The following is a 16,933-nucleotide window of genomic DNA, read 5'->3' on the forward strand; positions in this document are numbered from 1 at the left end:
ACTGATTTTTTTCTGATGAGATCTGTCATAGTAGACATATATGATTTTAGTTTTGTTACAAATTTTTGTTGTTCAAAAATTCAGATGTATTTGAATTTTTGAATCACAGTAGTAACAAATTTCAACGAATCCAAAATAAATTATAATGAAATGAAATTATAATAAAATGAAATAAGGTAACAAAATAACTAATTATTCGTATTCGAAAATAAACTTGAATTCGAAAATAAATTCAAATTCGAATGTGAATTCAAAATGGAAACATATTGCAATAAATACAGTAAGGTATAAAAGTGAAAAAAAATGATGATTCCTACTTTCACACTGCTCCATTGCAAAAATGTGGCAAAAATGCATATGTATGAATAAAATAGAAAATAATAGAATAGAAAAAAATATAATAGAATAAAACAATAGAATAGAAAAGAATAGAATGAAACAACATAGAATAGATTAGAATAGACTAGAATATAATAGAATACAATAGTATAGAATAAATATAGCTGTCTTCTGGATTTTAAATCATTTTCAGATTGATTTGAAAATAACTACCGAATCCAAATATACAAAACAATTCCGACTATACAAAACGAATTCTGAAAATAAATCATTCTAACATAACTAATATGACAAAACAAAATTATTAACTTAACAAACTAATCTGAAACAAAACAATTGTTTGCATTGTGCACATCTCTGTCATAGGAATGTGCAGGAGAACATACTGTATGCCCACGACAGTATATCATATGCTTTTAAATAGACTAGGCTCCCATAGCAAAAACAGAACACTTCCCCTTCAAGAATTAATCATCAACACTGCAACACAACATAATCCCATTCTACAAATGTTCAACTTCCTCTGTGAGCAATGGAAAGCAGTCAACAAACACACTATGCATCATAGCAGCAAGCAAAGAGCTATGCAAGCAATAAGTATCTCCTTAAAAAAACAAAAACAAAACACACACACATTTAAACAATGGGCATCAGCAGGGATACTTTTTTTTTATTTTTTTTTAAAGTAAAATCAGAGAAAAATGTTGCCAATTTTGTGCCGTATTTCCCATAATAGCACTTGTGGAGCAGTGCCTAGGGCAGCAGGTTGGAAGAGGCAGCACTAAGCCTCAGCTTGTACAAATTGTAATTTATTGCCTTATTTTTATTCCCTCCTAGGTCTACTGATGGACATTTCAGTCTAAATACAGCAAATGAATTGGGTGGAAGGAATTTTGAGGGGAGTCAAAAGGGCTGCCTTAAACAACGCATTTGAGGGGTAAACCTAATAAGGGCTTCATCATTCAGGGGTGCTTTGTGCAGCATGAAATCTAAAAATGTTCTTGTCTTGGTGTACTCTTGCTAAGATTGTGGAATATGAAAGACATATAAGCCACACACAAGACTTGAGAGCAAATTAGGTAGTACATTTAGTGTGGAATCACACATGTGCAGTGCAGATTGAAGCTCAGGTTTCAAAGCTAATTGACACAATAATTGTTCAGCAGTTCAGGACTTGTTTAGATCAGGTTCAGGACTTGTTTAGATCAAGTTCAGGAATTGTTTAGATCAGGTTCAGGACAGGTTTAGATCAGGTTCAGGTCTGGTTTAAATCAGGTTCAGGACAGGATTAGATCAGGTTCAGGACTGGTTTAGAGCAAGTTCAGGACTTGTTTAGATCAGGTTTAGATCAGGTTCAGGACAGGTTTAGATCATGTTCAGGTCTGGTTTAAATCAGGTTCAGAACAGGTTTAGATCAGGTTCAGGACTGGTTTAGAGAAAGTTCAGGACTTGTTTAGATCAGGTTTAGATCAGGTTCAGGACAGGTTTAGATCAGGTTCAGGACTGGTTTAGATCAGGTTCAGGTCAGGATTTTATCCTGGATTTTATGGCATGTGCGGTTTAGAAAAAGTTCCCATTAAAGTCAATAGCCTGTAATTGACACCTGAACCAGACCACACTGCTTATAAATCAGGCAGGACTCTTTTTCAGTCCCCACTAAATCCGCACAGTGCACCAGACATATGTGAAAAGGCACCAAAGAAATGTTATTCCACATGTCATTCTGATTTGATGTGGTTCAATGTGAACCGGCACTTATTGTTACCAACATTTTAATCACAACTTTTCTCTGACCCCTTGCTGCATATCTCTCTATTTCTCTCTCTCTCTTTCTTTCTATAGAAATGATTTCCCAAGCATGAGAAACAGTTCATTTCAGGTTAGAGCGTCGTCAGTTGCTCATATTCCCTTTACCCCGTATACTTGCTAATGATAAATTGTGGTAATGTGTGCTCCCCACAGGTCCTTTATGAAGCATCAACCCTGGTGTTAAACAGCTAAGGCCTCCAGAAAACCATTGCTTAGGGTCTAGTTGGTGTGATATCATCTAGAGTTATCTCCACTTGCCATGACATTTCCCTAACAGTTTCTTGTAGTTAATGAAGTCACACTTTTGTTGGCTGTACACAGGCCGTGGGTCATGCTACAAAGAATAGAAACATGACTATAGTTATGTAATTAATAATCACTCAACCAATTGTTTTCTTAAACATGAAAAATCTCACCAGTGGAAATGATTAATACTGAAAGTTTCAGTACAGTAAATGCAGAAGGTCATTCAGGGAATTTGTCTAATTCCTTGGCCGCTGTAAAGTTTCTCTTCCTTTGACAGCACCATCTTTCTGGAAATATTGTCTGAATTACATGCTTGTCAGCCCACAAAGTTTATTATCCCACACAGATTAGATAACTTCAGAGTCAGGACATTACAGCCAGTGGCTGAATCTCTATATTGTATTGAAAGGGAATGCATAGTGGATTTGTGCATTACGGGGGTTATTTACTAAAACTGGAGAGTGCAAAATCTGGTGCAGCTCTGCATATAAACCAATCAGCATCCAGATTTTATTGCCAAATTGAACAAGGTAAAGTTTGTTTAATTGAACAAGGTAAAGTTCAAGCTGATTGGCTACCATGCACAGCTGCATCAGATTCTGAGTGCACCAGTTTTAGTAAATCCCCCCCGATACATGTTAATTTATTATAGTAAGGACTAGAAATAAAATAAAAAATTTAGTTGGGTAAAAATGGCTTGTATTCTCAATTACAAACGTCAGATTGAGTTCCAGGATCCTTTTCACATAAAGTACTGTATGTGACCAAAAATATGGGCACACCCTCCAAATTATTGAGGATACTGTTAATGCTATTATCATATCAAATATTCACATTTTAGGTCATTGTGTCCTTCCAACCTTGTGGTAACAGTTTGGGGGAAGGCCCTTCTTTGACTGAGCCACTGTGTACAAAGGCAAGCTCCAGAAGAAGGGTGGTAGACCCCTGAAATCTTGTGCTGAAAAATCAACTATTAGTACTATTACTAATAGTTAAAGTATCATGGGCAGTACTCACTGCCCATGAGCAGTGAGTACTCACTTTTAGAGCAATGGTTGAGAAGGAACCCCACTATGTATTAAAGAGACCTTCTCACCTTGCCAATGCAGAGCAATATGACATGGTCTTTTGAAAGTCCATTTCTGAGCCAATAATACTTGCCTTTACAATGATCCCCACACCTTCTTCCTCTGTAACAGCAACTGCACAATGGTGCTGTTGAGTATGGAGGAAAACGTGAGTTTCTCTGATGATGCAATGTATGGGCCTACTAGCCAATGATGAAGATAAAGACTTGGCCTCTTCCTGTAAGCTCAAGCACCAGCTTTCGACTGGTATTTTACGGCAGCCTGGCATAGAGAAAGGAAAAAGTGGGGGAGCGATGTAGAGGTGAATATACCTGAGTTATGCAGGCCATAGACAATTCATTTATCGGCCAATTTGTCGTCCGAAAAAGGAAACATCGTTCGTTTTGTAAACCGATGTTGCCACCAATGATTGTGAAAATCAGCCGTTTTTCACAAATTTTCCAGTATGACCGATAAACGAAATGAGGAGGAACCGCCAAAATTGCCCAATGCCATTGCCCCAATAACAGTGCGGAAATCGGCCGATAAACGAACCGTCTATGGCCTGCATTAGAGGGTTGCCTTTAAAGAGGCAATCTCACTTTGCACAACACTTCTTTTTGATATTGCCCTTTCTAGTCACCTTCCCCCCTACTCAAAGCTGAGTACCCAAGCTCTCAGCTTTCCTACATGAGTATTCCCAGCTCTGATCATGCCCCATGATTTGGGCAACTAGCATAAATGTACCTCCTTTTATAATGCTATTGAGCACCATGTCATAGAATGCAAAAGAGCAGATATTTACCTGCCTTTAAAATGTCCAGTATTCGCTCTTTCATTGGCAGGGCGAAACTAGCCAATGATGAAGATAAAGACATGGCCTCTTCCTGTAAGCTCAAGCACCAGCTTTCCACTGGTATTTTACGGCAGCCTGGCATAGAGAAAGGAAAAAGTGGGGGAGCGATGTAGAGGTGAATATACCTGAATTATGCAGGCCATAGACGGTTCATTTATCGGCCAATTTGTCGTTCGAAAAACGAAACATCGTTCGTTTTGTAAACTGATGTTGCCACCAATGATTGTGAAAATCAGCTGTTTTTCACAAATTTTCCAGCATGACTGATAAACGAAATGAGGAGGAACCGCTCCTTTTTGATATTGCCCTTTCTAGTCACCTTCCCCCCTACTCTAAGCTGAGTACCCAAGCTCTCAGCTTTCCTACATGAGTATTCCTAGCTCTGATCATGCCCCATTATTTGGGCAACTAGCATAAATGTACCTCCTTTTATAATGCTATTGAGCACCATGTCATAGAATGCAAAAGAGCAGATATTTACCTGCCTTTAAAATGTCCAGTATTCGCTCTTTCATTGGCAGGATGAAACTAGGAAAAACAGTAGGAAGCTGAATCATAAAAAAAAATGAGAACAATATTTAGGATGTTGCCCATGGCAATCAGGCTTCACTTCTTATAGATAAGCTAGAAAATGTGTGCTAAACAAGAATGAGATTGGAGTCAGTAGCTGCAAGGTGATTCTGCTTAGCTTTTCTCCAGTAGTAATAAATCAGCCCCTATAAAGTGATGGCATAGTTGTGTTGCTCCCAGCTCCACAATGAGATCGAATTCATTCTGATTAGTCTAGATGAACTTTGTAAACTTGGAAAAATGTTTCTAAGCAGAAAGAGTTTCACTGCATTCAAACTAGTTTTATTCTTAGTCTTTTCAATAACTTCTTTCATTCAAGTTGACTGTAAAGGATGATGGGAGAGGAAACTTTTTAAAACAGATAATAGGAATGTTGTTATACGAGAATCTTCTCTTCATACTGATGGTCTGTTAATATATTTGAAGATAATTCAGTATTGTTGTAAATTCAAGTTGGACATTCAAGTAGAGTTCATCAGTGAACATAATTATGGGTTTGCTAGGCCATTAGAGCGTGCAAGTGAGAGTGGGTGAAAGATGTGCATTAATACAGTACATCATGGATAAAAAAACAGAAAGGACACAATGGAAAGTCCAGGGCTTTTCTGTGTTACTGCATTACCTACAAACACCTTAATAGCTTATTACAGCCCAAGGTTATTCTAACATCAAGAAACCACAATAAGTAGTTTAAGGCCTAACTTCAGCCCTTTTTTTTTAGTTTTGAGAGAGGTGGGGAAAGGTTGAAACCTTTGTAAGATTTAAAGGTCTGTTCCTCAATTCATGAGGTTTCCCCTACAACAAAAGTGGTCAGAACTAAAATTTGCCAATAGGAACACAAATAGCAATAACAGGTCCTAGCAGCTCCTTAACTGGCCATAGTGAGAACTTTAGTCTAGAAGGAATGCTAGGCCAAAGTCACAAGTGTTGGAACCAGGGGCGGACTGACCATTTGGAAACTCGGGCACTGCCCGAGGGCCCGGGGTCAGTAGGGGGCCCCATGAGATGCCCCTGGTACCTTTTTCATAGGCTTTTTTGAGTTTGGGCAAGGACACAGGGGCCCCATGATCCCCTATTGCCCGGGGGCCCCATGAGTTGTCAGTCCGCCCCTGGTTGGAACAGTAATGGTTTTTCATTGGTATCTTTATACATGCCATTGGTGGAAAAGGACACATTTTTTGGCTATAAATAGGTGTGTACCAGCAGATGGCTCAGACAGTTAGTCCTCAGAAGTGGTAAGATACTGATATGGATGGCAGCAGTAAATGCTGGTGTGAACTGTATCAGTAGAAGACAACCAGAACCCAGTAGGGTTTGTAACAAGCATGTTTCCTATTTCAGAGACCATAACAGTGAGAGACAGTTCAATACAAAGATTTCCAGCACTGTAAACTGTGGAAGGAGTTTGCTGTGGAATTTCCAGAACAACAGGGTTCCACAGTGGAGGAAGTAGAAAAGTTCTAAAGCATAGAAACTTGCAAATTTGTGCAATCCTTTTTCCTTCCATGCATGTTTCCACACGGGTTCATTTATTTTTGTATATACAGCACAGCCCTCTGGGTAGGAACAAGATGCAAAATCTTTTCTAATCTCTAAAGACAAGTCATTGTTCAGTATTGCATATAATAAAAGGACGATGATATTTCAGTTATAGGTACAATCTGAGAGGTGAAGCCATCTTCATGCTTTTATATCTCTTGGTAACTCAAGCAGAGACATCACTTCGCCATCGTTCCCTTTTTACTACATGTCCATCTTGCAATTTTAGATGCTGCTTATCTTGTGGTGTTCTCACTCCTCCTGTTTCATTCTCTGTAATGTAATATACATCTGAAATCCTACAGGGACTCTTGTACTGAGTAAGGCAGGTATGCAGTCCTGAAGGACCCCAAGAGATACAATATAAGAAACCATTAGAAGGTTTAAACATGAACTTCAGGCAACTTTACAAGGCATAAAATAAGCAGCTCTGTAAAACATCATGAAATATATATATTTTTTTTTTCCTTTTTTAATGCAAGCATTATAACTATCTGGATTTGACCTGGAGTTAGCCTTTTGCAATTGCCCACCAGGGCAATTGCAAAAGGCTACACCGGGTTAACTGATCTTGCAACCCATAGTGATCCGCGGGATCAACTTCAGCAGTTTGCAGCCTATAAGGGGTTAACAGTGGCAGCTCTGTGCTAAAGTTGGAGATCGGCTTCTTCGGCACATGCGCAGTTGCTTCAGGGGATACATATCTTCATGGGATACTCATTTTACCTCTACACCGGCACCGCTCCTTCCTCTCTAGATGGATGACACCACGTGTTACCGCACCGGGTGACACCAACCCTAGGGACGTCTCTCTATACGCAACAGAGAAAAATCAGGTCTCCTGCTCTGTTTGAAAAGTCTGTGATGTGCAAATGTAAGAACTGGATAGACAGAAATACAAATTCTTTGGCATGCAAATCAGTTCCCATACATGTACTACATCTGTGTATTTATCTGTTTGCCTGACGTTCAGCTTTAACTCTCTAGGATCAACCAACAATAACAACATCTGGTTTCAGTGATCTAACCCTTTAACCTCTAACAAAGGCTTGCAGGGTGCAAGGTCTGATTAATCAGTTTAATAAGTGCCAAGTTTCTGTAGAAACAACATCCAAACATTATATTTGTATATTAAACATTGCACTGTTACTCCTTGGTATGTTCATAAGGTAACAGTGCTTCATTCCATATGATAATTTCATGGCTCCCATCCAAGGAAATTATAACACAAGTAGAAATTATCCTTGTAAATCCTAATGCCCTACTTTTATTTGCTTTAACCTGACATTACGCAAAAGCGAAAGAACAAAAGGTTATATAAACATGCAGGCTTGGCTGACCAGCAGCCAGTATGTGTACAGCTGACCTTAGACCGTGAGCCTTGCTCATGGCTGTCCAGCTGAAACTGAAAGCCTGAAAAACAAGGAAGTTAAAAAACGACTAAAATTTCTGAAAATTTGACTATGCTACTAATTAACCTCTGTGGGGGAGGGAAATAATACCTTAAACCATCATCTAACTTGACAATGTTTTACTTTCTTTCAGAGAAATGGCTTCAGGAGAACCCAACTGGCCAGTTCCAATGAAGGCGATTGGTGCCCAGAACCTACTGACAATGCCTGGTGGGGTCACAATTGCAGGATACTTGCACAAAAGAGGAGGAAAGCAGCTGCAGCTCTTTAAATGTAAGTTGCAGAAATATTATGTTTAGATTCTTAATGTTTAACATTTTTTGAACACTATAATATGGCTGTTTTGTGAAAACTGAACAAAGAAAAGTTGAGCTGCTGCTTATAGAAGCCATTTGGGTTCTACGTTAACAGCTGATAAGCTGCTGATAGGCTACTGGTAATAGCAGGTCTTTTCTGCCTTTCCTGTAGTTTCTGCCTTTCCCCCAGTAGTCTCCAACCTGCAGCACAGGGGCTAGATGCTGCCCTTTGCCTGCCTATATTTGGCCCTTGGGGCACTATTCCTCTCACACATAGACACCAACAATGTGGCATTATCACTCCCACTGACACCAACATTGGGCTTTATTCCTTCTCCTGATACCAACTATGGGGCACTTTTCCTCCCACTAATACCAATGATGGGGCATTATTTACTCCTATTGTTACCAGGACATTTTCTATTCACACTGACAGACCAGCCTCCCCTTCCCCCGCAGAGTCTGGAGAACAGTAAACTGACCCTTTGTTTACAAAGTTTGAAGACCCCTGCTCTAGACTACCATTCTATTTAGGACACTTTTTCTTGATATAAGTGCAAATCTGCCCTTTTGTTTGAAGCAAAAGCTAAACTCCAGGTAGATATAAAAGGCACAAATTAATGCAAAACTGCATTCATTAATGCACCATTGAATGTATTTTTTAATGCAGACAGTGAGCATTTGGGGCCGTGAATCCACACTCTCATTGCTGTCAAATTGGGAGAAGCCGCTTTGGCCGTGCAACCTCTGCTTCCAAATTGACATGAATGGGACACCTGTGCATTCCTGTGCCAAACATAACCCACGCATGGTTGTAGGCTGTAGTGCACCCATGTGAATGAGGTCTAGGTTAAATTTGATGTAGTATCTGCCTTTTGCAGTCCATGTACAGCAAAGCTCAGACAGTGACTCTCACAGTGACTGTCTAAAGAAAGAGCTAGTTAAAGCTCTAAAACGTTGTACTTTTTCGATATGTGTTTAATAAATTGCTCTTTACTGAGCCTGTGATGTGCTAGCGATTTCTATGAATTCTGGATATCAGTGAAACCCAACTGGAGTTATAATTTTTTCCCTACTCTTTCCAAAAAAGTTTTGGTTGGCCATACACTTTTTATTTTCAATAAATAGCCCTTTAGAAGAATATTGAGTCTTGCATTCTTATACTATTTACCTATACATTCATATAAAAACATAACATGTTCAAGAAGAATAAAAATACCTTACGCAACACTTCAAGCTGGGAATGGGAGGAAGGAGTCACCCTGCGGCAGATGAAAGGAGGGTGCAGATGTCAAGAAAGAATTCCAGCATCAGCCAATTCAATGGGGAAATGCAGTCCACTCAACAGACCCAAGGATTCAGATGTATGGGATGGGATGGCCTCAGCCGCTGCTCTGGCCACACCATCTGATGCATTTCACCCCACCCACCGGCCTCTGTGATCAAACCCCCGGTGGGTGGGGAAAAACGCGTTACTGGAGTGGCAGGAGCGGCTGCTGAGGCCATTCCATACATCTGACTCTTGGAGTCGGTTGAGTGGTGTCCATTTCCCCATTGAATTGGCATGTTCAAGAAGACTTCTAATTGAAAAATGCTGAGATCTTAGCTGTCACACAGGGCAAGGATAAGTAAGGCTTCTTGCCATGGCTGCAGTAGACAAGGAGAGCTGGGAAATTAGGTTTTGGGATGTCGCTTTCAATGTCCTAAAGAGAGATGTAAATGGAAGGACATAATAAAATCCTCCAACATCTACCCAAAGCTGAAATGTCAGCTTTGTGTGGGCTGACCCATTTACTTTGATCATTTGCAAAGTGAACTGACATTTTTTTTTCATTAAGTTTGTTTTCACTTGAGTAACTAGTCAGCTTTGTGACCTGAAATGAAACAACAGTGGTGCAGAACAGCCAATAAGAACGTGTTGTGATGTTCAGTAGATTAACCATATGTCTATGTGGTCATCTTCTGCAGGCACTGACGAGCAGCATAAAAAAACACAGCTGAGCTCTCAGTTCCTGTATTAACTTAGCTGGTTCACTATGCTGTACATTTCTTTTTCTTATTCGAGGTTAGGCAAAAAGTAAGATCTCATGTTGTGATTTTTGTATAAGTCCTAGGCAAGGTAAAATGTGACTAGACCAGGGGCGGACTGACAACTCATGGGGCCCCAGGGCAATAGCAGATCATGGGGCCCCTGTGTCCTTGCCCAAACTAAAAAGAGCCTATGAAAAAGGTACCAGGGGCATCTCATGGGGCCCCCTACTGACCCCAGGCCCTCGGGCAGTGCCCGAGTTTCCAAATGGTCAGTCTGCCCCTGGACTAGACATAAAGGTGTAAATTGGGGGTCTAACTATAGTCAACGTCTACTTGTTATGGACTTATCTCCTGCTATTCTCTATTGAAGGTAATTTCTGTGACAAAGAGTTTATTTTCCCAAACTAATCACATTTTATTCTAGAAAAGACAATTTAATCTCAGGTTTAAAAAATTGATCTACTCAAGTCTTTGAAGCTCCACTGACAAGCTCTTGCTGCCACAGTTTTTGTCTTGTTTCAGCCCACTTTGGAAGAATGAGCGTTCTCACTTACTCTAAGAAGTTTCCACTCCTATTGGTGCATTTAACATTATTTCATATAAAGATAAAATCCAATGGGGAGATCTGGACACTTTGTAATAGCTGTGACAGATATGCTGAATTGTGAACACAAGGACAGAGATCTTACCATTAGACCTATAAGAAACCTTTAGTAAGCTAATTTATTAGCATCTAGTCTGGCCTGACCCCCTTAAAGGGTACCTGTCATGACATCTGTTACCAGGCGGAACCAAGAACCATAATCTACCAGTCTGAGCAAAAACGTAGGTGTTGTCTTTTAGCTTGCTGGGAAAACAGAACCATTCCCGTTGACATCAGCCAGTGTTGGAGACTGCTATTGCACAGAAGTGGCGCTCATTTCAGGAAGCCATATCACTATTACCACTTCCAAGAGTCAATTAGTAGCTGCCTCTTGTGGGAGCAACAGCTATACCAGATAACAGCTGTCCCTTTAAAGCAGTGTTTCTCATTGTGGGACTCACCATCACTCTAGGTGGGACATTATGAGGCTCAGGATGTCTGTGTAGATCTGCTCTATCTATCATAAAGGAAAGCACACCAGAAAAAAAGGTTACAAATGTAAAAGAAACCTATATTTCCTGTCACTCTGGTTAACTTAGCATCAGATATAGCAGACAGATGAATTTATGTCTGTCAGTGACATTACTACCACACGGCAATAGCCCACACAACCGGATGATCTGACTACATATATATCTGTCATAGTGGAAGTCCCCTGTCTGACAGTATGTAGGGGATTCAAGGGCACCAGCAGGATATTATGATCTAATGCAGGGACTCCCAAACATGTCTTAAAGCAGCCTTTCTCAATCAGGGTGCCCAGGCACCCTGGGGTGCCTTGAGGTTTCTTCAGGGGTGCTTTGGCAAGATGTCTAGAAATTGCCCAAAACTTGTATACAAGCCAGCAGATGGAACAAGCCTGCCTTTCAGTTTCACAAAGCCCCAGGTTTTCATTGTGCAGTATTACGACCTTTTAGCCGTCGGCGTCCTTACAACCAATGACATCATCAGTTGCTAAGAAGGATGTCAGCTGCCTGCACAGCATCCTAGTTTTACCCTCCCCTGCCCCTTTCCATCAGTGCTGGGGTCACATTAGCTCAGTGATGGAGAAAAAATGAGGGAGAAGAGAAACATTGGAATACTACTCAGTACCAGTGTGCAAAAGTGTATTTATTTTGGAAGAATAAATCACCGCTAATGTTGGGTGTCCCACATGTGTAGATGTTGCTGCATTATAAAAAGCTAATAGAATAGTTTTTCACATTTTAGAATGGGGTGCCTCAAGACTGTCCATAATTTTAAAGGGTGCCTCGGGACTATCTATAATTTTAAAGGGTGCCTTGACTGAAAAAAGGTTGAGAAACACTGTCTTAAAGTCCTAGCAACAGTCTAAGCATTCTCTGTTGGAGGGACTGGGGAACAGACCTGGTAAACACTGATTTAGTGACCCTCTTTATGACCAGATCACACTGTTGTGGTAATTCATATGTGCTAGAAAGTATAGCCTAGAACACACAGGCCGAATGTCGGATGACATCGGCTGGTTCAACAGAAATCACCTGACATTCGGCCTGTGTGTACGGCAGCTGGTCCAACAGTCAGTTCCAACAGTCCATTTGGCTGGCTTCTCTTGAAGGAACATGACCTATCGGCTCCCAATCAGCGTTGACTGGAGTGCTCCGGTGGGGGAGCCATCCCCCCTGTCAGAACACAATAGCACAGTGCGGAGATCACTGTACTAACATCTGATAGTTAGTACAGCGGCTCCTCCTGAGCTGTCAGGTTTTTTTTCTTCAGCCCGCTGGGTTGAATGAAAAAAAACTAGTAGTATGTTCAAGGCTTAAGTATAGGGTCATAGAGGTTAGCTATGAAAACTTAACATCAGCTGTTCTCTTTCTTTCACTAGGGCCCTTAAGATATGTTATTATACACAAAGGCTGTGTGTACTACTTCAAATGCAGCACCTCAGCATCCTCACAAGGAGCCTTCTCACTAAATGGTTACAACAGGTAAGTGCTTAAAATTAATAAAAAAAAAAACACTATATGGTCAAAAATGTGTGAACACCTGATCACTGCATGATCCTCACATCCACGTATGTGACCTAAAGTATGTGGACAATCACTAAACTGAGTTCAGGTGTTAAAGTGAAGGACATTGTGGACAATGGAGTCCTCCAACCTTCTGGCAACAGTTTGGGAAAGGCCCTTTTTGTCGCAGCATGACTGTACCCCTGTGCACAAAGCCAGTTTTATGAAGAAAGGGTAAATGAGCTTGCTGTGGAGGAACTCGAGTGCCCTGTGCAGAGTGTTAATCTCAACCCTACTGAACAAATTTCGGATAAACAGTAATGCTGATTGCAAATCAGGTCTTCTTATCCAATACAATTTCTCACCAACATACAGTATTTTAAAATCTTGTGGAAATCCATTCCAACAGGCCAGAAGGTTAGAAGATTGTTCTAGCTCAAAGGAAAGGGAGAGAAGCAACCCTATATAAATGCACAAGGTTTTGGAAAGGGATTTCCTCCAAGCCCATATAATTATGATGGTCAGATGTCCACAAACTTTTGGATACACAGTGTAATTGTGGTTAGGTGAGGAAAAATGATCATCATTCCCTCTGGTATGACTGCAGTCTGACATATTGAATGTGTAGCCCTTTGGTGATGTCAGGGGCCGCCCTTGACTTCTAGTATGACACTAGTATAGCTTCGATGGAACAGGGCATGTGAAGCAACTATTATTAGGAGTATTAGTAGTTAGTTCTTTTACAACCTCATTGGTGTGCACCTGAACATTGGGACACATGGGACCTACACTGGCACAGACCACACTGGCTTATATCGAACATGTGCAGTATTCCAAAACAAAATCAGATCAAGTTGTTGATGACTGCCAAAGTGAAGGTGAACCAAACCTTTCATGACCATAAAGGTGTGTTTTGTGCGGTCTCTAAAAATCTGGAAACATTGTAAGGACCAAACTTAATTTATACACCATCAGACGCTTAATTGATTTGTAAATTATCCACAGATTGGATGCCAGACAGGAGCACCTGCAAATGATGCCTACTTTTAATTCACATTCTTCATCGCTTTCACTAGGGTAATGCGGGCAGCAGAAGAGACCACATCAAATAATGTTTTCCCATTCAAGATGGTGCACATTAGCAAAAAACATCGGACATGGTACTTCTCTGCAGCATCTGAAGAAGAGCGGAAGGTAGGTGGTCCATCTGGTAGCTGCAAGACAAGGAGATGCTATTTTATGTTCAGACTGGACTATTGTACCCACATATCAGTACTGACACGTCTGTAAATACAAGGCTTCGTTTAATGATGGCCTGAATTTCCCCCTTATAAGATGAAAAAAGTTTTTCATACACGATTGGGTGAAGCTGAAATAATGTCTCTTCATCTCCTTATTTCAAGACTTTCTACTGGGACATGTGGAAACAAGAAGAATCCATTGCTTAGATGTACCTATAGGGCCAAAATTACAATACAACATTTGCTAATAAGGTAGCTCAAAAACAGAGCAGAAATCCAGTTAGTTTCCAACTTCCTGTTGACACAAGCAGCTGACAACACATTGCTTCTGCTGCACTATAACCCATAGCACTGTTGTCAGCCCTTCTGCTGCACTATAACCCATAGCACTGTTGTCAGCCCTTCTGCTGCACTATAACCCATAGCACTGTTGTCAGCCCTACCTTGTTCTGTTCTTTTGGACTTCAGAACACCTCCCTGTTTTCTTAACTCAAGAAAGAGGTGTTAAAGTGCCTGGAGGAGAACACAGCCAACACTGCTTGGGACCTACAGTCCTACAGAAACACTGTGTTTTTGTTAAAACAGAAAGTCAGGAGCTACAGGATTTCTGGCTGGATCAACAAGAAGTTTTCTCTGCTTGGGGAAAAAGCACAGAAAAATGTGCATGCACTGCAAATATTTATTTTTTTGCCAAGAATTGCAGGCAGAATGGGAAAGTATCTAGTGAACTACCAATGCCATCCAATGCTGGGATAGTGAACAGTTGAGTATTTATTTCATGCAGACATTACTGTACTAACTAGTGTGATCCCTGTATGTAATTTAGCCTGGAGTATTGTGCTTAGTCATCTGATTTGCAAATGTATAAAACATTTTCCACCATTTTTTTTACACATACTAGTATTTGATTATTCTGGATTCTCACATGGAAGAAAAATATATTTGAAATATATTTTAAAAATATCCTTCCCAAATATATTGCCATACATTTGAAATGCTAAAAATGGACATATTACACACACACACACACACACACACACACACACACACACACACACACACACACAGACACACACACACACACACACACACACACACACACACACACACACGTTGAAATGCATTTATATTACAAAATATATGAAAAATATTTTTAAAAATACATTTTAAATATACTGTATGTCTTTAAAAATACAAATCTACATATTTGGAATGCGTTTACAAATATATGTAAAAATATATGTTAAAATGACTTTTTTATATGTTAAAAAATATATTTTTAAAAATATTTGTTTTAAATATATTCTTCAGATTTTTTTAACATATAAAAAAGTAATTTTAACATATATTTTTACATATATATATATTTTGAAATATATTGAATATAGCCAAAATTGTAGCATTTCAAATATATGGCAATATATTTGGGAAGAATAGTTTTTTAAATATATTTTTCCTCCATATGGGTTGTAAGGGTGAAATGAATGTGTTAAAGCAAATACAATAAAATAATAATACATTTTGTTACAGAAATGGATGCTAGCCTTGAGGAAGGAGATAGATCGTTATCATGAGAAGAAAGAAACAATTACTGACCTGAGGTATGTGGTACAGATAAGCAGACACACAACCCTTCCAATTATATTTTTGTGTGGTTAAAAAAAAAGTCACAAAATAATAACAATAGTGTGATCTGTAGACTGGTGCTATATTTTACCCTTTTTTGAAGATTTGCTTTATTTTTGCCCACCCATCTACTACTGGAGAATGGACTGGAGTGGGGTATGAGGACAAGCAACCAAGCATGAATATTCTTTGCTGTCTGGGTCCCTTTGAGGAGATTTCCTTTTACTGACTGTCTTGTAGGTACAACAGGAAGTGAGTGGAAACCACTAAGTGAGAAAAATTGTCAAATTAGACAGTTGTCACTGGAAGAGCTGTTCCTATTGAAGAATGTACCTCTTGCTCTGGTGGCAACTGTAAAATTCTGGATTTCCCATTTTGACCAGGGAAGATGAGAGAAGAAACACATACGCTTTAAAGAGAACCAGTCAAGTTCTCTCCTACTAGAGCAAAATGGACTAAACTGGGGTATGAGTTCCTATTGGAACCAGGCCAAAAATAAAAGGATATATTTCCCCAGCGGGAACGCATACAGCAAATAAACAAACAAACAAAAAATTAACAAAAAGAGAAGAAATTTAAAAAAAAAAGTTTTGCCTATAAATACACTTTTAGGAGAAGCAGTCAAGTTTGGCCTTATTGAATGTGTAATTATATTAAGTTGTTATAAGGGCTCTTTCACAGGGGACGGACCCATTTAGTGGATCCGCTTGCTCAGCGGGGGATCTCTCAGCTGATCCCCACTGAGCAAGCAGATGACAGCTCTGTGTCTGCTCCGCTGCTGCAGAGCAGACACAGAGCTGCTCGCTCTCATCCATGGGAGGTCGGATGAAAACAGAGCTACTGTCCGTTTTCATCCGATGCGACGGACAGAAGGGGAATTGGATCCCCATCCGTCCCTTTTTGGCAGATCGGATGTCGGCGGGTGTTAACTGACATGTTCGTTTACACCCACCGCTCCATAGAGGAGAATGGAGGTTTCGATCGAGTCCGCCTAAAAACCGGGCAGCCGGACCCAATCGGAACGTTCATGTGAAAGAACCCCAACTGTGAAAAATAACATATGAAAGATTTATATTAAGGCCGCTTTCACACGGATCAGTTCACATCAGTTTTTTATCAGTTCACATCAGTTTACATCCGTCTTTCATCCGTTTTTTCATCCATTTTTCATTCATTTACATCCGTTTTTCATCAATTTAAATCTGTATTTCATGCGTTTACATCCCTCTTTTGTCCGGTTACATCAGTTTTTGTCCAGTTAAATCTGTTTACATCTGTTTTTCTGTTT

At 39.9% G+C, this 16,933-nt stretch overlaps 1 protein-coding gene across 1 annotated transcript in view; it reads left to right on the forward strand.

Annotated features, from left to right (window-relative positions):
- The first annotated feature begins 7,883 nt into the window (after positions 1 to 7,883).
- SH3BP2 (SH3 domain binding protein 2) overlaps positions 7,884 to 16,933 on the forward strand; it is a 39,322-nt gene continuing 30,272 nt past the window's right edge. The window contains exons 1-4 of the mRNA XM_089691536.1: positions 7,884 to 8,111; positions 12,655 to 12,757; positions 13,855 to 13,972; positions 15,550 to 15,620. Of these exons, the coding sequence (XP_089547662.1) occupies positions 7,976 to 8,111; positions 12,655 to 12,757; positions 13,855 to 13,972; positions 15,550 to 15,620 (428 nt within the window). The 5' untranslated portion in view covers positions 7,884 to 7,975. The remainder of the gene's footprint in view (positions 8,112 to 12,654; positions 12,758 to 13,854; positions 13,973 to 15,549; positions 15,621 to 16,933) is intronic.

Source organism: Staurois parvus, unplaced genomic scaffold (assembly GCF_062004578.1).
Source record: "Staurois parvus isolate SC_StPar_1 unplaced genomic scaffold, SC_StPar_1.0 ptg000564l, whole genome shotgun sequence".
Taxonomy (NCBI): domain Eukaryota; kingdom Metazoa; phylum Chordata; class Amphibia; order Anura; family Ranidae; genus Staurois; species Staurois parvus.